This window comes from Gobio gobio (assembly GCF_949357685.1).
Source record: "Gobio gobio genome assembly, chromosome: 7".
NCBI classification, from domain to species: domain Eukaryota; kingdom Metazoa; phylum Chordata; class Actinopteri; order Cypriniformes; family Gobionidae; genus Gobio; species Gobio gobio.
In genome coordinates, this window is record NC_137103.1 from 38,303,195 (window position 1) to 38,328,329 (window position 25,135).

Genomic DNA, 25,135 nt, shown 5'->3' on the forward strand with positions numbered 1-25,135 from the left:
CCCATCCAACATCTGGCATATGTCCACCTGCATGGGAAGAACAGAGGTTTGATGTAGAAGGCAAAGGTCACAGGGGTGACTGAACGCTCTTGTGTCTTGCAGGCAGGTGGGTGGAGAGTGCAAGATCTCCCCTGAATCATCACTGAGGCGCTGTCGGACCTCCGACGGGTTGATCTGTAGCGGAAGAGGCGAGTGCGATTGCGGGATTTGCATATGCCAGGTCACGGAGCCTGGAACGTTCTATGGACCGCGATGTGAATGCCATGACTGGGTCTGTCCGACATATGATGGGAAGACCTGTGGAGGTAAGAGCTGTCTCAGACTCCTTCAACACACCATTCCCACTTAGTGCTTCAGTTACCAGTTACTTGTGAACGGGTTTCAATATCTGGTGTCTTGTAAAAAAAAAAAAAAAAAAAAAAAAAAAAAAAAAAGAAGAAGAAAAAAGGCTTTGTAGATGTGTGCAAGACACACATCCAGCTTGTGAAGGCCTTTGATGTTCCATCCAATATTGTGTCATTAGCTAGAAGCTCTCATTTGAATTTCACAGTGCCTCTATTCAGACAAACACGGGCAGTTTCAAAGGAGCCTGTTTAGGTGCCATGTTGTTCTGTAGCAACCTCTTTAAAAAAAAAAAAAAAAAGATTTTGTAGACACTACTTCAAAGGATAATTTTCACAGATTCTTCCTTTATGGTGTCAAATGTCATTTCAGTAGTTTCCACTGGATGGTGAGTGTGTGCAAAATTTGTTGTGAGCCCACAGAAATCCATTAGCAAAGACTCTTGAATAACCTGACATCCAAACCCTCGACTGACAGCTCCATGACCTGCTGATGGCTTTGAAACATCTTATACATCTTATTATAAGGACACAATGGTGGTGTTAGTGAAAGATACTTACACTCCATTGAGTGACTGTCCACTTTTCAAACTGCCTTGGTGCTGAAAGCATTATTCTCTTTAATTTACTCCATTGACTTCAATATTGTTTTTCCAATAAAGAGGTCAAAGCTGTGAACTAAAGCCATGAACTGAACCTGCAGAGATAAAATGAATACTATAGGGGCTGGGTAGAGCAACATCTAGGGTAACATCTAAACCATAAAATGACTGTAAAAATGATGATTTAAATAACTTAACAGTTTAAATAAAACAGGTTTTGACAGAAACAAACCGTTTTATAAAATAAAAAACCTTACATTTCAGCTTTAAACCATTTTTTAACAAAATTGATGTCAAAAGTATAAATAATTTATATATATATATATATATATATATATATATATATATATATATATATATATATATATATATATATATATATATATATATATACTATTGACTCATTTGATTATCCTTATTGTTTAGATTTTTAGACTGCACGTTAGCTTTTCGATCCAGTGGCTAAATGAAAATGAAACATGCAGCGTTAACAATTAAATCATAGCTTTTTTAAGTTTAAAGGTACAGTGTGTAGTATTTATGAGGATCTATTGACAGAAATGCAATATATACCGTTATGTTTTTATTACCTTAGAATGAGCCATTTCAGTTTGTTGCTTTTTGTAGGATTTTTGTTCAGGATTATGGGTAGTGTAGTTTTTCTGAGTAATTTGAATATTATTATTTTCGGAGAGGCTAGCAAAAGCGAGCTAGCTTTGAAAGCATAAGATCTCACCCTCCCTTCGGAACACTACAAAGCCACGCCTCCTCCAAAACATATGAACGCAGCAGGGAGCAAACAAAGTGTCTCAAAGCACACATTACAACAATAATGAACATAAACAACTTAAAGAGCACTGACCTATACCACCTGACTGCTGCAGATTCATTTCTCGTTGATAGTGCTGCCATTAAAACGCATAAATTTGAGTCGCAAACCACTCCGAGTATAACGTTCACAGGTTTCCATCTCTTCCAAATAACGGTAGTTATGGCATAAACGCAGCATGAGCTCATTGTTTTGGTTCAGGAGGAACTGTTAAAAGTGGCTGCTGTTTCGGTTGCGGTCCTCGTGACAGACATCTGTCTAACTCTGTATAGTATGAAACTTGCTGATGACGTGTGATATCTGCAAGAGCAGAGGTATGCAAATATATACGCTGACAGGCAGGTAGGACATCATACCATTGCATTCAGACAGAATTCAATTATTGGACGAACATTTTATTGTCCTACGCCTTCCACAGACAAGATATATACATATAAATATATTTAAAAATCTAATTTCCCATGAAAAAATCAATGGACTTTTTATTTACTTTCCTGCGGTTGCTCTCTATAGCTGTAGTGTGTTGATTTCTCTACTAATTTTTATACTCTTGAAAACAGCTAACCACCTGACAGATTTTAAACAAAAACACTCATCTATTTCTGTTCCACATTCAGTTTTGATCTGTAGACATGAGATGTTGAGGACCACTAATGGAGATATGTGAAGCTGGAAAGAAAGAAAATGTATTTCTGGGGGCATGTTGCGAGCCATTGAAGAGCTCATTAGCTTTGGACCGTAGCTGATAATAGGGTTTCTCTCAAGGTTACGTATTCTGAAAATGGAGGATTTTTTTTTTGCTTACATCAAGGCTATTTACTGCACATATCTGTCAAAATACCCCACATCTCCTTTAACCATAAGCTGGTTTTCAGAGCTGGCTCATGGCAGTTTGGGATATTCTAGACCTGTAAAAGGATTCTGATGTTGTGCCATCTTTCATATCCCAACACTTAATTGTAAAAATCAGGTGGAATTTAAACCACAAATATAGTGAGAAAGGCTGTGCTTTCCTTTGTCTTCTGTTAAGTCATTTTTGACCATTACACAAAGATGGCAAGATGTCAAGCTGAGCAGGATTGTTTGCATATTGTTTTGAAACAGTGTGTTGTAATTTCAATCAGCATACAGGGCGTTTAAGGTCTTGTTTACGTGCTCCGGTTTTATAACCATAACCAGCTATTTAAAAAAAAAAAACGTATTCCCTGACAATAAGCTGAATTTATTATTGTCAGCCATCCTTTTATCTTTCTTTCCTTTTTAATAATTAAATTTCTCATTACAAGATCTGCAAGATAGGTGGAGCATTTAATGAGAACATTTCGGTGACTTAAGAAGAAAAGCCTGTCTTGGTCTCTGGAGGTTTGTATTTGTTTAGGAAGACTCCACAAATCATTTTACCTTGAAACACCTGTTTTCGTTCACTGACAAGCAGATACACATGACAACATGGCTTGACCAGTGAATGCAAACCAGGACTTGGCAAAAAAATATTGGGGTGCTTATAGCTATAAAATGTTTTACCTGACAGCTGGTCACCATCTGTGTCTGATTTCATTTTTTTTGTTTGCTCGCGAGCAGTGTTTCAACAGGCTACATGTTTAACATATGTGAATATTTCCTTTTCATTTGTTGTTAATGAATATTACGAAAATCCATATGTACAAGCATTTGCATGAGATTTTAATTGTTTATACAGACTGGGAAAAATGGAACCCAATTACACTGTTTTCTTCCCTTTTTATGTGACCTGATTTAGCTTTTTTTCTTCTAGTTTATGGGGACAGAGCTCAACGTGGCAGTTCCTTTCCACTTTTCTCACTCATTTTTCCCTTTTCCAAAACGAGTTAATTGGGTTTTCAAGGAGCCACGTGAAAGATTTGGCACAGTGCTGGCTCAACTTTTCCCTCTGTAGCTTTTTTCCATCCGTAGAAATAATAGTTTTCTCAGCTACAGTCAGGGTTATGATTCTGTTTAGTTTAGTTTCAGTGTTTTGGTTCAGTACTTCTCAGTTCTTCTTAGTTCAGTTTCTGTTTGCCTATGTTCGCTGTCATTTGTCCTCTAGTTAATCTCCTATGAAGTTAAATGTCCACTGTGTAATATTTAGGAGGATCTATTGACATAAATGCAATTTAATATACTATACCTAACTATGTTTACAGTGGTGTATAAAGACCTTACATAATGAACTGTTATGTTTTTATTACCCCTTACAGTCCCCTTACAGTGAAGTCGCCATTTTGCACTGCCATATTTCTACAGTAGCCCTAAATGGACAAATGGCTCTACAGAGTGCTAGCTACTCTCTGCTGTCTCAGACAACGACATCTTTGTCCTGTGTCGGCCACCGTAGCTTCTCTATATGCTTTGAAAGGGACCAAGGGTAAAGACTAGAAGGGATACAGCTAACGCACATCAATATTACATCATTTAATTACTGTATTTTCATTATTGTAAGGTTAGATTTAGGGTTGGGGACTTGGGGTATAGGTTTAGACGTTAATAAAACACAATCTGATAAGTAGCGAATTTATTTATTGTTATTTTATCGTGAGATTTTGCCTCACTTCCGGCCGTTGCTGTATCCCTTCTTGCCATAACCAGGGATGGGTAAGGGGACTAGATTCTGCTAAAATCTTGCTTCTACGTTATTTATCTATCTATGCATATAATTAATTATTTAATTAATTAACTAAAAGGTTAATTCTGTTCTTTGTTCCGCAATGTCTTTAGTTGGTTGAATTTTCTCCTGAGCTTGCCTGAGTTGGAATATTATATTAAAAACTGCTTTCTTCTGAGTAATTCTTCTGAGTAAATCTTCTGAGTAATTATTTGTCGTGCGATTTATTACCACAGCCAAACTGTGACAGGACGTGGATCTGATACAAGAGAAAATGGACTTACCGGCAATCCAGCTGCTTTGCGCCGAGCAGCAAAGTCTCAAGGACCACACTTCGGTCCTTGCGATGACTTTGCCGCATTTGTAGAGTGGCTACTGGTGAACAACCAGTCGGTGTTCACCATCAGCCATGCGGAGGACGACAACAGCCCCACTCAGAGCCCAGTCAGCCTTCACCTCACCAGACAGAACAGATGCCTCTGGAATGGAGCCCGGCTCACTCTCCCGTCCCTAAGGGTGAGCTGCCGCTGGTCTCAATTGACCATACACTGGATTTTGTAGAGATTACTCCCATGAATCTCCCTTCCTCGCTGGTTACACCCAGTCAAGGTGTTTTCTGTATCTTCGCTGGTTCCACCCAGCTCAGAGTCCACTGGATCCCCACTGGTTCCGCCTAGCTCAGGGTTTCCTGAATCCTCGCTGGTTCCGCCCAGCTTGAAATCTACGGAGATCACTCCCAGCCTCCTTCTCCCACCTCCTCTACTTAAGCCAGCCAGTTCCCCCAGCCCTGACACCACTGGTTCCTGTCAGTCCTGTCACTGCTGAGGATTCATCTCAGTTCTTTCAGTCCCCAGCTCCGCCTAGGCATGAGGATCCCCCATCTTCGCCTCCAACCACCGAGCCCCGGACTCCACCTCGTTCCACCAACCCATCGGCTTCGCCTTAGCTCCAAGCTTCCTCATCTCTACCGTGGCCCATCATCCTACCAGTTTCGTTCCCTCGGCTCCCTCGTTCCCCTGTCTTCACCTTGGTCAGGTGTCATTCTGGTTCCTTGCTTCTGGTTACACCTCTGCCCTCAATCCCTTTGGGGGATCCCATCTCCTCTATCACACCGACTCCACAGCGGTATTCCGGATCCCCCACCTATGCCTCGTCGCATGAGCCGTCAGCTACACCTTGGCCCACCTGACCTGCGGTGTCACCCTGTTTCTGGGTCTCCTCGGCTCTGTCTGGGTCTCCACAGCCGGCTTTGTCGCAGGAGATCACATCCCGAGTCCAGCCTCCCTGGTCTCCACCATGGCTCGTCCCTCATGTGACTCACTCTACCATGGAACATCTCCCTGCCTGGCTCCCTCTGCTCCTGGCTCTCCTTCCACTCCCCCATGGACTGTTTTGCCTGCCACTGTTCGATCACCAGGCGCTCAGTGCTTGTTAACCCCGCCAAAAGAGCAGACTTTCCTTGGCTAGTCCTTCTGGCGTTTGCCGCTGACTAATGTCTCTGTAGTGGTTAAACATGAGATATGATTCGTCTTGTGTAACTCTAACGGGCGATCTTTGGTCTCATCAATCTATAATTTGTTCCCTGGCAAATTGTTTTGGCTGAGGGCAAAAAAAAAGTTAAGTTTCATAACTTAATATTTTTATGCTATTTAACTTAACCTTTGTAGCCTACTAGTGCTGACATTGTATGTTTAACTGAAGTTTGCTTTATTTCTTGTATAGCTTCTTATACCTTTTACTTAGACTATTATAATTGCTATATTGATCACACATAAACTGACATTTAACAAAAAGAGACTAGGTTGTGTTTTATGTCATATTTAATTGTATTACTGTGATTTTACAGACACACTTATTGTCTGAACCACATATTAATGTTTAATATTTTTTAAACAGAAATGAAAAGAGGCAGGGTTGTGTTTTATATTTCGTTTTGTTATAAATATACATGCATTGAAGATAATCAAGGTTGTGTTGCCTGAACCACATTTGTGTGGCTAATAATATGTTTAAGATTTTTTTTTAATGAAAATGAAAAGAGGCAGAGTGGTTTTTTATGACATATTTCGTTTTATTGTAGCCTAAAATATCCATACAGAGATAACCGGAGTAGCCAGAGCGAGCTAAGTGACGCTATCAAGAATGCTGCTGTTCCATTTGCAGAATTTCCGGACTTGTGTCCTCCCGTCCTCGTTTGCATTCTTGGTATTGAGAAATGGCCCTAGTTTCCTAGTGTGTGCTAGTTGTTCTTGTTATTAATGATTCTGTTCACCTGTTGTTCAATGAATTATCTCATTTAGTCTGTGTATATATACTCGCTTTGTTCAGTTGAGTTCTTTGTCTGGTCTTGTCTTTGTGAAGTGGGATCACAAAGATTCTCCTGCCTGTTTTGTGTGTGTGTGTGTGTGTGTGTGTGTGTGTGTGTGTGTGTGTGTGTGTGTGTGTGTGTGTGTGTGTGTGTGTGTGTGTGTGTGTGTGTGTGTGTGTGTGTGTGTGTGTGTACATGTTTTTCTAGCCTGGTGGGGACTTCAACCTGACTGTAGACAGACTCATGGGGACTCGTGTCACCGTGGGGACCTAAATTGAGGTCCTCACGGGCACAAAAGCTTATAAATCATTCAGAATGAGTTTTTATGAAAATGTAAAAATGCAGAATGTCTCCTGTGAGGGTTAGGTTTAGGGGCAGGGGCAGTGTAAGGGGATAGAAAATACGGTTTGTACGGTATAAAAACCATTACGCCTATGGTGAGTCCCCAGAAGGATAGCGCACCAGACATGTGTGTGTGTGTGTGTGTGTGTGTGTGCATAATTATATATATATATATATATATATATATATATATATATATATATATATATATATATATATATATATATATATATATATATATATATATATATATATATATATATATATATATATATATATATATATATATATATATATATATATTATATATATATATATATATATATATATATGTATATATAGTATATATGTATATATAGTATATATGTATATATAGTATATGTGTATATACTGTATGTATGAGTGTGTATGTATGTATGTATGTATATGTACATACATACATACATCAGTTGACATCAGTTGAGATGCCTGTGATTTATGATACCCTTGAGTTTCTTTTTTTTGATGTGCTTGAGTGAGCGTGTCAGAAGAGTGATATTCCATGTTTTCTGTTCCCAGTGGATCTCTGTCCAAAAGCTTTTTCGAAAATCTTTTTGTTGTTTGACTTCTGTTCTTCCTTAGAACACTCTGATGGGGAAATGAGTGTTCTAGGGAAGGAATATCATATAACCTGGATGCTAATTCTGGTCTGAAGCGTTTGATTTGGAAAGATATTTTAAAATTAAGATTGCTGATGAAATATCAGTTTTAGATTTCTATTTTTTTTTACAAATATAGTAACAATCCAGTGAGATTGACAAGGAGTTTGAATACAACAGGTGAACTAACATATGCATTCTAGCAAGCTTCTGTCAGCATATGGTGTGGCTTCTATCTCAGGCAGCAGGTCTGATCCATACTTCAAATTACAGAAAAAGGTCACATGCCTTCCAGGTCAATACACTTGGGGATACAATGGAAGAGGAAATTGTGTCCACTGTGTCATTTCACTGCAAATATGAATGATGATGCCAAAATGACACTTTAATTTCCTCTATGGTCTTTCATCCAATTAGTAACACCCAATCAAATGTCAGGTGAGAGGAAATAGGCAAAAGATGAACATGACATAGGCCGGACATGAACACACATCTCCCAAATGAACACTACAATTCGAAATGCTAGACCGCAGCTCTGACAAGTGCCATAAATCATAGATTGTCTATAAACTTATTACACTCTGTGACCCTCATTCTTTAGATGATTTGGCCTGTCTTCATCGCTGCAGGTCTGCTGTAGGTATGCAATATTATTAGCCAGGACAGATGTCTCCCTCACACCCAGCCTAGCCTAGCACATAATAATTTCACGGTCTACAACGCAAAGCAGGAGAACAACTAGGGGAAATAATTACCTCACTGTCTTGTTTTATACAAAGCCGCTGTTTAACAGGCTAAGTGGGAAAAAATGTCTTCAAGATCAAGCTACCACATAGAGGCCCTGGTTTACTAAAGGGTTGTGTGGATAAAAAAACATGTGCAAACTTAATAGCGCGCTGATTAACAAAGAGTCTCCTGGGGATTGCGTCTTTTGTAATGCATAAAAAATCTTGTCAGTTTTTGTAGATCCTTAATTAATTTTTGGTAACAGTTTACAATAAGGTTTTATTATGTTAACATTTGTTAACTACATTAGTTACATTTGTTAACAATACTTCTACCACATTTATTAATTGTATCTAATGTTAATCTCAGCATTTACTAAATCAAAAGTTGCATCTGTTAGTTAATTTGAAACGACATGAACATTTGTATTAACTAAAACAAATACTGTAAAAGCTGCAAAAATATACTGTTTATTGTTATTTCATGTTATGCATTAACTAATTTTAACGAATGAGACCTTATTGAAAAAGTGTTACAGAATTGTCTTGTGGCATTTCCATGTCTTTGCACTGTTTATCCCATTCCAGTGTTGAAGGTGGGGTAAGCGCTTTCTGGTAACCGGTGTTGATTTCAAATCACCAAAACAAACACGCCCCTATTTTGATTGCTCCACCCCACACATAAGTACCGGTAACCCAGGCAACGACCATGGCAAAACCTTTTTTTTTTTTTTTTTTAGATTTAAATTTACAAACATTGTCATCACAGTCTGTGAACAAAGATTATACATCAAATAATTACAAATAACATAATATGAAAAGCAGACTATGGGGGAATCTGCTGTGCCAGCCGGCCGAAGGTATGATGTCATCAATAATGGTATGATGTCATCAATAAGTGAAAGCAATGTGTTACTATGGTAATCCAGGTCGAATGTTCAGTGAAAAAGCCCATCCCAAAAACACAAACACAGTTCTCATGAACACAACAGTCCAACTAACGAACATATTACAATTATGACAAGATTAGAGGGTTATATCGATCACGAAAAAAGGAACCAAAGGAAACAAACATACATTAGGAGTAACTTATATTATCTTACTTTTTGGACACACTCTGGGAGCTGACGCTTGAAACAAACAGCGAGGAGGTTTAGACGCTCCAGGCTTATACCGTGTGGAAATGAATGGGTATTTATCATAGCTGAAGTGAACGACAATACGATCGCAAATGGACGAGCAAGCGAACATGACACATGAGCATAATCAAGCAAAAAATAGCATATATTAGTTCTGTGAAACAAAACTAAATCAATGTTACTCGCCTATCGAGAAGAAATAAAGCAACCTCGGCCTTCGCTCCTTGAGTTCTCTCCAGCACTGGAAAGCTGATCTGATATTTACACGGGTCCTATTTATTGCTTGATCGTAAGCCTTCTATTGTTCCACAGATACATCTTCCACATTTGTTTTTTATCTGCCATCTCTCTCTTTCTGTCGTCGCTCGGCTAATGTCCGTCCTGTGTCGTGTCTTTTGAATAATGACGTGCACGGAAGGCTCTCTTCTCCCCGTCATTAGTAGACACGCCCCTTTCTGCTGATTGGCTATAAGTTTGTTTTGGTACTCGGCCCGGGACACTTTTATAAAGCAGTTTTAAAATACCACTTGCAATACCACGTCCAAATGGTGCAGATTTTATTATGTTTAAAAGAGCCGCATTTAGGTTCAAAAGTTTCTCATGAGCCATCCGTTTGTTACAGTTTCCTTATTTCCTTTTTTTTAATGTATAGAATATAATGCTTTCCTTTCTGTTCTCTTGGATGATTTAGTGTTATTTCATTTTTGTGTACCCTGTTAATCTGAACAAGCTATTATACTCACAGTCCAATCATAGTACAATCAATAGCTGTCTCTAAAGGCACTATCAGGCAGGCACTGATTTCAATTTGCATAGGTTAGTTAAGATCATATCTAAGCTGAATTTTTGCAATGATCAAGATTGAAAAAAAGCAAAAAGACCGCAGCTTCAAGGAAATAAAAGAATGCTAAATGTAATTATATTTACTGAATAAAAATATGTATCCCAAAAATGATCTAGATGCTCAAAGACAACATTGTCTGCAATTCTGTGAAAATTTGTTTTTTGTTTAACAAGACACTTTATTTTGTATAAATGAATATTATAATGAATTGTTAGCAGTTATTAAGCAAACAGTCTAATAATACTCTAATCTAATGAATGGTAGTTGACATGTTACATAGTTTGTAGATTGTCTAAATTGGACTATTTAAATAAAGTGATACCTTCATTTGCATCCTAATGCATGTCATGCATTAGGATTCTCATTCTCATGTTAGCATCTCACCATATTCCGTTTGTCAGTATTTAATATGGACTGCACTGTCTGAAATGGGAACAATCATTAGCATCTGATGACTCATTAATCTGCTCACCATCTTCAATTTATCTGATGAGGACAAACCATCTATTAATACTGTTCACAGCTGTTTAGAGTGAGTCATACAGGGTGGCTATTCGGCCGCCTTGGCCCATCAGCAGGGAGGGGGTAAATTATGCCCCTGGTGGCACAGAAGCAGGGACAAAGTGGACAGCAAGGACCAAGCTCTTCCTCCCACATATGGGTGGGTGGTAATTAATGTCAAAGTATTTGTGTCTGCATATAGGATCGAACTCTGGCATACATATGTTGACAGGCAGGGCATCCTGTTAATGCATTCTAACCGAATGCAATGATTGGACGAACATTTTTTGGTCCTGAGAGTATCAGCAGTATGTGGAACGCTTTCAGAAATTGTCTGAAGTTAAGTGAACTAATGGTCTTTCTTATGCTATATCACTATGCATTTTGTGTGGTCTGCTTTTTCAATCCCTTATGAAGTAACCATACACAAGGTTAAAAATCATGTGTCATGTTAGCAGTGCTTAGAGTGAATTACTAAGCATATTAGCAGCTAGTGAACATGCAATATTGCGTTTATGCAGCAGCAGCAAGCAGACAATTTACTTGCCGTGAGAATACAGAGACAAAGCATTGCTGGCATGTGAACTGGTTAAAGTGAAATAGGCTTTCGCTTTCATTAAGCATTTCAAAACGGAGCTATAGAGTAGGCCTACTTTTGTACAGCAGCAGCATATTTAACAAATTCAGATTGCAATGTTAGCGAATATTTTCAACAGCAACGACACCATCATTTTTTCCAAGGGTGATGTTTTCATTTTTATGTGCGTGCATTCGGGCTTATTAGTCATAGCTGCATGAGTCATATTCTGTTATTTATCTATTGTTCCAAATTACTTCCAAATATGAAAATAGAGGGTTTGACATGGCAATATCAAATTATACTAAATCATCATATTATTTGCTCAGGTGGTTGTGTTTTTTTCTCCCTCATCTCTATTAGCCAGTCTTTATGTAATGTGTTTATGCCGCAGCAAGCGGTATATTGTACGTAATTGCTGTGAGGATATGCCGTCTAAGCTATGGATATGAGAGAAGGCTGAAGTGAAATAAATAAGCATTTGTGCTTTCAACGTGTTTGCTATATTTAGCTGTATAACTCTAATGACGCGTTTATTTATTTCCAATGGCAATGTTTTCATTAGCTATACTAATGTGTACAGCTGATTTCAGCTGCATGTGTAACGGAGGCCAGCTAGTAGTTGCTGTGCGAGTTAACCTCACTCCTCTGTTGTTAGAGAGTCTGACTCTCATGCCCGGGTTCGAGTCCCACTTGGTGCGGGTGGTGCGAACAGGAGGGGTTACATATGCAGTGACAGAGTCATGCTCCTGTCATTCATTATCGCTCTCAACAGGTTTTCGCTGATCAAATAGAGTTATGGGTTGTGTCAATGATATTATCAAATGACTTACTGTAAATTATGATACTTTTTCAGGTGGTTGCTGGGGTTTCTTATCTCTATCAGCTTGCAATGTAATATCTATTGTTGATGAGAATACACAGTGCACGTTTCTAGAGCTAAGCCATTCGGCGTGGTAGCCCAGGCACACATAGTCATAGGCCACTAGAGTTAAGCTATTCGGCAAAGCAGGCCCAGGCACACAGATATTAAAACATGTCGTCTCATGGCACTTCGGGAACAGCAGCAGTACATACTGTATGTCTTGGGTGTGTTTTGTCCTATCCCGTCCTGTCTTTGTTTATCATTGTGCAGATGTATGTATGTCTGCCGATGTAGCAACATGTTTTCGTCACTCAGCAGCATACACATATTGCCTTGTATTGTCTATTTTCGTGTCCCCTTCTTTGTTGGAGGGTTATTCCATGTATGTTATATGTGCAGCAGCAATAATCAACAGCAGCAGCAGCAGCGTAGCAGATCTATCCCGCCAAGACCAAATACATTAACATTGCCAAATCCATTACCATGCCAATCTCTCAGAGAACTTCTGTTATTGATGCTATCATGAGTTTCAACCAGTAAAAGAAAAAGTGTTTATGAAAAACATTACCTACCCTACCTTTAAAAGAAGTTATTGTAAGGGTAGGTTTATCATTGAAAAATATGTCGTACTGTGTCTACTCTTTAAACAGTGTTATGGTATAAACACTATGGCAACAGCTTTCATACCTGCGTTTTTTTCTTTCTGGGGGATGTACAGAACTGAGAAAATGGCAGCTGCTTTCAGTTTTTCCCCTCTGTAGTCAACATTCAAACTGAATGACTACGGACACAGTTTTTTCTGATTGCAATGTGCTGGATCTTTCACTGGAAACCGAGAGTAACTCCCTCCCGCTAAATGTTTACTCTGTGAATTCTTGCACTTGGGAACAAACGAACAAGTCGACACCATTAAAAGACCATAACTAAAAGTTTGCTAGTAAGTATTTTTCTACTAAAGCAAGGTGGTATTTGACTTTGGGAAGCGTATTCAGAATGGGAGTGGCCTTGGATGGCAACATGCCCATTGCATTATGGGTGTTGAAGATACTTTTTGGGAAAAAATTTTAGACAACAGCCTTTTTTCTCTGATTTAAAATAAAAAAAATCGCCTTTATACTCTATAAGCAGTCATGTTTTATTGAAAGCCAATTTTGCCAGCAGTGAAGTACCCCTTTAAGAACATATTAAATGGAAGGAAAGGAGAAATTTGTACTTTTGCTTTGTTCCTGTTTTTAGTGTCATCTATACTGGTTTACAACAAGCTGGTTTAGGTGATTGATCATATGACCTGTCTAGGTAGCTTCGGCTATCTAGGTAAGCCGTAGCTGTTAGCCGGCTTGAGGTGGTTAATAATGTTATTTTATTTTTCATTCAGTAGCTCGGTAAACATATGGTGGAAAAACATAAAGTAACCTCATAAAAGGGCACCATCTCCATATAATTTCCCTTTTATTTATTTATTTTCAAAATCTACACATTTTTGTCCCTTACTTAATGTAATTCATTGGTGTTCTCGATGTTAATTTGAAAGTACATTAAAGGTCACAGCTGGTTCCTCTGAAAAAGTTCAGAGGAAGAAGACGCTGTTTAAGTGTGAACATGTTATTCTGTAAGAATATGTAATGTCTGATCTGTAATGTCTGAAACTGTGCCAGTCACACTGAACAAGAAGTTGCTAACAACCTGCCTGATTCAGTAATGAGGAATGCCTTTTTAAAAGATCACATTGTACTCAAAGGCTATATATAACATTTTTTTAATAAACATTGCTCGGCTCATAGCTTAACATTTCCAATAGCAATTTGCTTTTAAACTATAGGGCACAAGATAGATGTATCCTCCATTTGGTATTAGCATAAATCTTGCCTTTCCCTCCAGATTGGCTATAAAACACTGAATGTTTGTGACAAGCAGCCAAGACTCTCTGATAATGAGTACAGGAGCAGAACAAGGCTATTGTTAAGGACTGATGGATAGCCCTTGAAGACGACATCAAATTTACATGATGGATTAGTGCAGGGAGTGATTGAGGATGACACTTCAGAATGTGGCTAAAGGAGCTGAATTTACAATAACAGGATGTATTTGCAGCATATTTTATCTGCCTTTTTTGTGCACAAATACATTTTCATCCATCGAGTCAAGAATAATGATAGGCAATCATAATGGTCTGATATCGAATTTTTTTTCTTGTCTCACTATGGGACGTTTGCATGCAGATTGAAGAGGAAGATTGAAAGAAGAGGAGGTGCCAGAAGAGAAAGAGAGAGAGAGAGTGGTGGAAAATGAATGAAAAAATATTATTTCAGTATTTGTAATAAGAGTAAACTTTATCATTATTCAGTAGGCTACACACAAAGTGCACAATCCGCTATAGAAATAAGTGGTCAGAGCTTTGAGACTGCAAGACAGAATATGATTACATGGTATGAAATCCATTTCTGTCTGTCCAACAAGAATTCCATGGTGTAAGAAGCATTAAAGTAAAGTATACTGACCCTGATATTGTGGTTGCACAGACCTGCAGAACTTCATGACTAACCTAAGCCAGGTCTATTCAATTCTGTTCCTGGAGGGCCATAACCCAGATAGTTTTGTTCCAACCCCAGAAAATGTAAAATTTTTGGCCTTTCATTTTGTATTTTCAGATATTTTTCATTGTTTCAAGGGGATGGCAAGCGATGAATTGTCGGCATTTGAACATGTTGGCATGTCTCATTTGGCTAGCTTTTATCATATCATCACATGAATTTGCGCCAATATACAATAGAATTTGAAAACGTGCAAAAAAAATTCTCCTCCCTTTTAAAAGTTCATAAGCTTATGAATTTTGCTTTGTTAACAATGAGCAATTATATAGCTACTGCATCATTTAGCAAATAGTATTACAAAGTATATAGCAGAGGTCTTCAAAGGCATTAAAGGTATAGTTCTCCCAAAATTAAAATTATGATTTACTCACCCTCCTCAAGTCATCCTATGTGTATATGACATTCTTCTTTCAGACGAATACAATCGGAGTTATATTAAAATGTCCTGGCTTGTCCTGGCTCTTCCAAGCATTATAATGGCAGTGAGTGGCAGCCCAAAATATGAAGAACAAAAAAGTGCATCCATCCCTTATAAAAGCACTCGGATGGATTAAATATTTAGCTTCTGGCAGACCACCTTCCATATTCAACTTCTGAAAAAAACATAGTGATGACGTCGGACGTAGAGTTAAAAAACGTAACTGGCGAGACGATGAGTCGGACGTAGCGTAAAAAAGCGTAACTGGCGCGGACGATGACACCGGATGTTGCATAAGCATTTTGAACTGCGAGAGGCGCTACACTTTCCACGTAAGTTGAATATGGAAGGCGGTCCGCCGGAAGCTAGATATTTGACTTTATAACATGTTAAACATGAATACTTTTCTTCAAATCATTGCTTCGCTTCAGAAGGCCTTTATTAACTCCCCGGAGCCGTGTGGACTACTTTTATAATGGATAGATGCATTTTTTTGGTCTTCAAATTTTGGGCTGCCATTCACTGCCATTATAAAGCTTGGAAGAGCCAGGACATTTTTTAATATAACTGATTGTATTCGTCTGAAAGAAGAATGTCATATACACCTAGGATGGCTTGAGGGTGAGTAAATTATGGAAAAAATTTTATTTTTGGGTGAACTATCCCTTTATAGCCTGAACCTGACCTGTTCGAGCAAGACCCTGACCTGAGCATTTTTTTCATTTTAATGAGTTGTAAAAATGAAATTCTTTTACATTCTTTTACATTAAATTCTTTTCTGTTCAGGTAGCAGACCTCTAGTTTATAGGGTTGTGCAATTGTGCGGAAGTAGACCATAAGAAATCTTCAACACCTTTTAGCTGTGAAAAACACACATATGTGAAACACACACATCTCCTATCCTCTCTCTCAGGGTTTCCTAAGCATGCATGCATGGAGAGTGTTAATGTCTTCCACATCACCCTGCCCTTCACCTCTCCAAACACCTTACAAATGTGTTACTAATCACAAAATCAATCTCATATGGAGCTCTTTGGCTCCTCCGACATAATATCATTTGTTATCAACCCATTTACTTTTACGGTGTGGTTCTGTATAACGACTGCATGTTACTCAAAACAATCAATAATTGTAATCTGTATGTGTCCACTACAGATCATGGGATATGCAACTGTGGGAAGTGTTTCTGTGATGATAACTGGTTTGGGGAATCCTGTCAGTACCAGGAGCAATGTTCCCTCTCTAGCAAAACCAGTAAAGACCTCTGCCGCAATGCCCAGGGTGTAGTTTGCTCCAATGCAGGTAAGATGTTTGACATTTTGTATTGCATGAGGGCCTAAAGATAATAGAACTAAAGGTCAAAATTCATAGTGTGCAGTTGTCCAAACATTCTTTCTGGGTGGCCTAGCCTGCTTGTATTTCACACCTTGCCCCAAACCCTGTACTTAACCCTTACACTGACCTGAACATTAACTTTAGGTGATGTGTCTGTGTGTTGTTAGCTGGGGACCCAGCTGGTTTGCAGATATGCCTGGTATGTGTCACCATGCCATTAGGGCGCGCGTGTACATGAAAGTGCTGTGCATCAGGATTGATTTTCAAAATATAATATGTGTATTTATTCCGAGATATGTAGGGAAAAAAATGTCTCAACTGATTAGACAACATTAGTTCATTTATTGTGTGATGATATACGTGTATAAATAAATGTACATATGAATTAATTTTAAATTAATACACATGTCTGTGGGTGAATTTTTCAACATTTCTTTTTATACCATCTAATAATTCTGGGGAGGGGGTATGTTGTGTTTAGGATAGCATGTTTACTGAAATATATAATTAAAAATCCACTTACAGAATTCTAAGCTCATTCTCAGTTTAATTCTGAATGCCATGCAATTCTTTAGTGTATATAGCCTTAGGTCGGGTGTTGTTGTGTGAGTCTGTGAGTGTCTTCATATATAGAAGTGTGGTTGATGCGTGACAGCATGAAATCTGTGGATTTTGACATTGATGTATCTGGCCGACAGGCACCTGTCACTGCGGCAGCTGCATGTGCCATAATCCCGATGGGAAGGGCCTGATCAGCGGACGCTACTGCGAGTGTGATGACAGCGAGTGTTTGGATGAAGACTCTGGAGAAGTGTGTGGAGGTATGACCACAGTGTGGCCAGTGCTTAATCTAGATTCATCTACTGTGGTCCTAAAAAGTATTTGGACACATGTGTATTAATTTTATTGAATTAGATAACTCCACATTAAATCAAGTGGCACCTGCTTTGTTTTCCTTACTCATTTTTACTGAAATGGTGGCTGTAGCAATAAAGTTACATCCTTTTTAGAGGCAATTAGGAACATGCACATAAGACAGCTAGCCTGTAAAATATAGCATTTATAAAAATCGGATATATTTTAGCATGATCAGAGCTAAAGGACTGAATTATATACTACCACTGTCGTCAGATTTTGAGTTAAATTATTAAAAATATTAAAATATTAGTTTGATTTCTCTGAAAGCAAGACTTGTGTCATTTTCCTGTATAAGAAGTAAAAATATGTAAGATTAAAAAAATAATAATTCTGTTCAATTTTAGACTATCAATAGCATGGTTTTAATTAAACGACACCCTAATTCACATGCCATTGCTATACCTGCTTTTTCTCTACGAAGATAATGAGCTATTTTTTTTTTTTATCTAAAAACTCTCAAACGGAATTTCTCTCTTCCCTCTCCCGGTTCGTGGTTTCAGGCCATGGAAAGTGTTACTGTGGAAACTGTTACTGCTCGGCTGGTTGGCATGGAGATAAATGTGAATTCCAGTGTGACATCAGCCCATGGGAGAGTAAGCGGAGATGCACATCTCCAGATGGCAAGATCTGCAGCAACAGAGGTCTGTCTTTGTGCAAGCATTTACCCTACTCTGACATGACCAATATTTTACATCGCCCTTTAACTTTAACTAATAATTAATTAACTGAGGTTATCCTTAATGCTACTGCTGGGGCATCTAAATTAGAATTTTATTTGAGGGTTTTCCACACAGAATCTGTTACGAAATATGCCTAATTGTCCCATATCTGCTGTATACAGCATAAGTAATTTCACCTGACAAGCACAAATGAGAGTGGGACAGTGCATTCTCCATTAAGATACATCAGGCTGCCAAAAAAGCTTTGGCTCTCATATTGCCGGTGAACCTCCAGGGAGCTTCTCTGAAATTGATTACAGCAAAAGGGTGAAGTGGTACACAGTATAAACTCAACCTCACATCTGAACCACTGTCTGTGGTTAAGTAATCTGCCCACAAACCGTATCCACTCATCAGAAGCAACCACGCTGGGTAAGAGGTGGGCATACAGCATTTGTTTCTAAAAACAACATTATTTTAGGAGCAGTTATACTTTCCAATAGAAAATACAATTCCTCATGGTCTTCCTTAGGCATACTTATCCATATATTTGACCACATATGTATTTTTATCAGCAGTATTGTGTTCTGTTTGAGGGAGACTTTGAATTAGGATACCGTAGCTCCAAAAATGTGCACTTGTTTGTTCCAGTGCACCTGGTGAAAGATATCCATTATTTTGGGCACTTTAAAGCTATCCATCCTCATTTTCCCTATTTTATATTCTGTTTATACCCTTCAATTATACGTTCTGCCCTGTGAATGGCAGGTCTCGGTGGATCGCTGCTATTGTGTGAGATGACAGCTTCTTTTAGTCAGTCAAACTCTCAATGCATTAAATAGCTTGCCCTTCACTTTAAAATACACCCATGCAAAGTTATAGGCTACATTTAATAACCTTTTTTAGTTACAAACATATAAATGAAGCAGAATGCTTTGGTGTAAAAACAACTATACTTTCATTAGGAGCTATATTTTCAACCAGACTCATGAATTAGGACAACATGTCCAAAAATCTTATTGGCAGAGCCACTTAAATGTTATTCTGGCAAGTATGGGATACCAAAAAGAGGCCTAAAAAAGGTTTCTACTGTTAACCACAGTTCAGCCAGGGGTCAAATGGCAGATGCAGGCAGACCAGCATGTAAAGAGTTGTTATATTAACGAAATTCTAGAGAGAAAGGTGGGACAAAGGCCTGATATACACAACCGTTCTAAAGTGTGGGATCGGTAAGATTTTTTAAAATGAGAAATCTCTTCTCACAAGGCTGCATTAATTTGATCGACAATATAGTAAAAATAGTAATATTGTGAAATATTATTACAATTTAAAATAGCTGTTTTCTATTTTAATTTAATTTAAAATGTAATTTATTCCTGTGATGGCGAAGCAAAATTTTCGGCAGCCATTACTCCAGTCTTCAGTGTCACATGATCCTTCAGAAATCATTCCTATATGCTGATTTGTACAGATTTACAGATGTGCTGCTTAATATTTTTGTGGAAATGCATGTTTTCAGGATTCTTTGATTAGACAGTTCAAAAGAAAATAATTTATTTAAAACAGAAATCTGTTGTGACATTATAAATGTCTTTACTGTTACTTTTGATACATTTTTATGTGGACTTGCTGTATTAATTTCTTTCATTAAATAAAAACTTACTGACCCACAACAGTAGTGCATATCCAATATTGACTGATATGGTAAATTATGGATTTAAAACAATCTAATATTGGTTGATATCCGATATTGTAATAATATATTGTGCATCCCTGATTTTTAATAGTTTCAGCCTTCCCTTAAAGGGGTCCTGAACTGAGAAATCAAATTTCCCTTGAGCTTTTAAGAGGTCATCCTACTATAAGAATATCCTGTAAATTTCAGAACTGAAAACTTGCTTGTTAGTCCAATAAAAGCTTTTATTGACACCAGGCCCAGCAAACGATTTTTAAAGTGGGGATCTATGACGTCAAAGGGAGCCGTGCACTGCCTCTGCAGAAAAAGATCAACGCCTACTTCATCACTGCCTGTTTAGCCCCGCCCACCGATTCGCGCATGACATGTAATAGAATAGGTAGCCTAAGTAACAGATCGAGCTAAACCAGATCGAGCGACCAAGCAATAAACATGCCGTTGAGGATTACAAAATACTGCGCAGTGCCTGGGCTCGACAGTAATGCAACATGTAAGTTACTGTGTTAATGCCTGATCTGAAATGTAATGATTCATGTAGTCAGATGTTCTTTGTCTGTGTGTCAGTAAATCAAATCAGTGACTAAACGTCAACTTGCGTTGTTTCTCTTTGTAGGATGAAAATAATCTGTTATTTAACGGTGATTAAATTCTATAAAGAAAGCGATCAAAGAAAGCTCCCTTTGCAATCATTGGAGCAGCGCGCTGAAGCTGTCAATCAAACAGGAGAGTTTATCAGTGACTCCCATTTTATTCAACGAATCTCTTAACTATATCACGTTTGCACTGTTAGTGAAGATGAACTCATTCGTTAGTGTACAGAAACTGAGTTGCGCTCAACATGTCTTTGATCGGCTACAATGTTAATCTCTGCAACCTTTCATGCCACGATCTTAATATAATGCCATAGATCTAAATGTAATACAACACTTTTCAAGATTAGTTAACCATGAGAGCTGTAATAGTAAAAATGCGCTAAAAGAGAGAGTAAAACGTAGCTATTTCAAATGGAAAGACGTTAGCCAATCACAGCAGTGGGCTATTACTCCGAAGTCTCACAGCGGACACGCCCCTTTAAACAGAGCGTTCAAACCAGAGGGCTAAAATCAGGGTAGGAAAAATGCCTTTTATTTATAAATTATAAAAAAAAGCATTTTAACATTATAAGTGCCCCCCAGGAAACATAAAACAATAAAACAACGCAGTTCATGACCTCTTTAATGGACTCCCACTGAGTCTTAGCCAAGTGTAAACAAGCCTAAGCAAGTCAGTGATAAGGTTATGGAAGAGTGGGCTACTATTATTGTATTTGCTTTTCTGTGACTAAGGGTCTTACAGTAAGCAACAATCTACGTTTACATGCATGACTGTAATAATAAAGCTCATGCCATTCACTTAAGCATTCAGAGAAGGTTGCGTAATGCAAACCAAGCGCTGTGTGAGTAAGGTCTATATTCATGAGAGGACAGGTCTTTGACAGAACTGCGAATGATGGCAGCGGCAGTGGTCTAGCCTCCTGCTCGCAGGACGCCAGTTGGCTCGGTTCCCAGTGTGCTTTCTCTGCACAGATAAGAGAAAACAGGATTTCCAGTTGTGCTGCAACTGGTCTGGCTAAGATTCATCAGAGTGGAGGTGTTTCCCGCAGCTCTGTTGCCATGACTGTCGCCCCAGCAATAGATTAGCTGGAACTTGGAGTAAGCATCCTCATCAATCCTTTCCATGCATGGCCCCTTTATTGTCAGCTGGGCTCTGGAGGATTTGGTCCCCAGGAGAAATTTGGCTTTCCTTTTCAGCATCACTTCAATTATAGCGCTGTGCAGCTAACTGTTTCACTGAGCTCTAATCCTCCTAACACAGACAAAACCGTTTGAACCCATATTCCAGCGATCGTAAAATGCCCTTACCTGGCACTGACCTCTTACAGCACCCTTTGGTTTTAAAACGTAGTACATCTTAAATGTAATTCATTAATCTAAGCATTTGTTTTAATACTAGTTAATTTATAGAAGCTACACTGTGGCTCAGTTGCCTTTCAACGGTTACTTTTGAGAATGTTCAGAACTAAATTAAGAGTGGCTGGTTTCTGAATTTGAATTGATGTAAAATTATTTAAAAATCAAAGAAATAGTTTAAAAGTTTGGGATCAGTAATTGATTTTAATTCTTTGAAGACAAGTAATACTATTAATGCCAGCCTTGGTTGCGGATAAAACAAAATAAAGAGCTGGATCTAATTGCATGCAGTGAAACTTTTGGTAAAAAGCAAACTCAAAACAACACTGAAATTTTTTTTTACTGCATGTTCAAATTGCTTAATTATAATAAGCTAAAACAACAAAAATGCTATACATTTTGTCCTAACTTAATTTGATTGTGTTCAATCCACTTAAATATAAGTCAAATTAAAGTTTATTAAACCGTTTGTGTTGAGATTACATGAATGATTTGTGTTGCATTAACTGAAACTGTGTGGGGCTTGTTAGTTCCCAGCATATGGTCAAATCAAGATAGAGTAAATGTTGTTATTTTATATGGAAAAAGTGATATTTTATGTATTTTTGAGCAAGATGAGCAGGCTTGATTGTGTTTAATAGTGTTTAATATTCAATTATGTTGGAATTATTAGAACAATTTAAATGACTTTAAATAGCTTTTAATGCTTAGCATTTAAGATGCTGATGTGTGCTATTGTTAGCTCAACGTTAGTCAACTAGCTAGTGCAGTATTATAATTCAATTGTGTAACATTAAACTATATGAAATTGAAGTGGATGAATTAATATATGAAATCTCACTCTATTTTTCCCCTCTTTTTGAAAGTTGTGAAATCGCTATTGTGGAGTTTTTCTTTTGCTATATTTGAGCAAATGGGGACACAAAAAATGTATTCTCTCATTCACCGCTATAATAGTTAACCCAACTATGATGACTTCTGCTTCTGAGAAACCCGGAAATGTGAAAAGGGTCTATAGGCTATTGGAACACAGGAATTGCAGAGAACACGAATGACATCACGCAACGAACAGAAGAAACACAAGGCAGATAAACCAATCAAAGAAACGAGAACATAATCAAACAATGAGTAACCAAGGAAACTAACTGAAACACAGGAAGAAGACGGAAAAACCCACCCAAACACAAACCCAGAAAACCCGTTACAATTAATGACCAAGTCCACATTAAATTGATCAAAAGTGAAAGCAAATGTTTTTTTTAAATAAATGCTGTTCTTTTGAACTTTCTATTCATCAAAGAATCCTGAAAAATATTAAACGGCACAACCATTTTGAACATTGATTATAAGATAGTTCATAATGTTTCTTGAGCACCAAATCAGCATATAGGAATGATTTCTGAAGGATTATGTGACACTGAAAACTGGAGTAATGATTCTGAAAATTCAGCTTTGCCATCACAGGAATAAATTACTTTGACCATGCGAATACAGCTTAGTTTAACCTTCAGGAGGTTTACCATACTTTACTATAATTCCACCCTGTCTTTGTAGGCACATGTGTCTGTGGCGAATGCACCTGCTATGATGTGGATCCTTCAGGAGACTGGGGAGACATCCATGGAGAGACCTGCGAGTGTGACGAGAGAAGTTGCCATGCCATGTACGACAGATACTCGGATGATTTCTGTTCAGGTGAAGCACTAGTCGAAACATTTCTGTCAAACTTCTCATTCTTATTATCACATTTGTGCTGTTAAACTTGTATCCCACATGTCACTCTGGCAGTGTGTTTCTCAGGAAAAGAGGTTGAAATGGTCGGTTTTGGCTTCATCAAACCCCCTCAAAAGGAAATGGTTCACATTCCAAAATCCAGCAGTGAAAACACTGACGTTGCTGAAAAAGAGGACAGGGTGGAACTGTTCGATATCCGTTCACTCCGCCTATATGTGATCTTGCATAAACACAGGCCATGTGGATTATACTGAGCTGAAGAACAACAGATGCAGTTCAGAAACATTTCAACATCTGTTTCTAATGCTGAGGATTGAGGAATAACGGCCATATGCGAGGCTCGCTTCAATCTTATGTTTTCCTCAGAGGACCGTGTTTATCCTTCATTTTTTACACTCATGGTCTGCCAGACCTGTGAGCTGTGCCCTTTAACTTCAAATCTATAAACCGACACATACACCACCAATGTAAAATCTTTGCCTGTATCTAGGGCAGCTTCAGGCAGAGCTTCAGTCGATCGGTCATCCATTAGAGGACTCTAAATCCTGCTATGTGTCTGTTTGAAGGTCATGGCCAGTGTAACTGTGGCAGGTGCGACTGCAAGGAAGGTTGGGCTGGAAAGAAATGTGATCATCCTCTCTCCTGTTCGCTGTCTGTGGAATCCAGTCAGAAGAAGTGTCGGGGAACCTCCAGCCTGCCCTGCTTTGGCAGAGGTAATTAAGTCTAGTGTCTATTCATCTGTGCCAAAGTGGGTTCCGCCAGCAACGTTTCACAGATCCGAGGTGTTACATTTGTTGGTCGCACGGTAGGCCAGAGGACTCTTAAAGGTGAAGTGTGCAATTTTCGACTCTCCAGATTAGTCGCTTCGGCATGGTGTGATACAAAGCTTGAGCGGAAAGATCAATGCTGAAATTAGCAGTACCGCCATTTAGCATGCCAGTCGTAATAGATAGTTTTGAATGAAACATGTTGTTACATAAATAATGTTGTGGCTGTAGGCGTCATTCTTTGAGCCTGCAGTTTAATTCGAAACTGTTTCAGCAATGATTATAAGAGACCAAACATGTCTGGGGTAGTTTACTGCTAAACCCAGAAACAACACAAACAGTCAAAACAGATGCAGGATGATGTCTGAATACACGAGACAAAGAACGGATTTTGATAGTGCCGTGTGAGTCATTGATTTGTACTTCTTTGGATGAATTGTTTGTTAGATTTATTCAGATTATTACATTTCAAAACATTTGCTTTGGTAAACCACACTTTAAAAAGAAACTATTTGTGACCCTGGACCACAAACCCAGTTATAAGAAATTGAGATTTGAAATCGAGATTTATACAGCACATGAAAGCTGAATAAATAAGCGTTCCATTGATGTATGGTTTTGGCCGAGATACAACTATTTGAAAATCTTGAATCTGAGAGTGCAACAAAAAAAATCTAAATATTGAGAAAATCTCCTTTAAAGTTGTCCAAATTAAGTCCATAGCAAGGCATATTACT

At 38.2% G+C, this 25,135-nt stretch overlaps 1 protein-coding gene across 1 annotated transcript in view; it reads left to right on the top strand.

The window, feature by feature from the left end:
• Window positions 1–25,135, top strand: part of itgbl1 (integrin, beta-like 1) — a 61,612-nt gene that overhangs the window by 1,463 nt on the left and 35,014 nt on the right. The window contains exons 2-7 of the mRNA XM_079821202.1: window positions 103–305; window positions 16,496–16,642; window positions 17,374–17,496; window positions 18,094–18,234; window positions 23,452–23,592; window positions 24,198–24,344. Of these exons, the coding sequence (XP_079677328.1) occupies window positions 103–305; window positions 16,496–16,642; window positions 17,374–17,496; window positions 18,094–18,234; window positions 23,452–23,592; window positions 24,198–24,344 (902 nt within the window). The remainder of the gene's footprint in view (window positions 1–102; window positions 306–16,495; window positions 16,643–17,373; window positions 17,497–18,093; window positions 18,235–23,451; window positions 23,593–24,197; window positions 24,345–25,135) is intronic.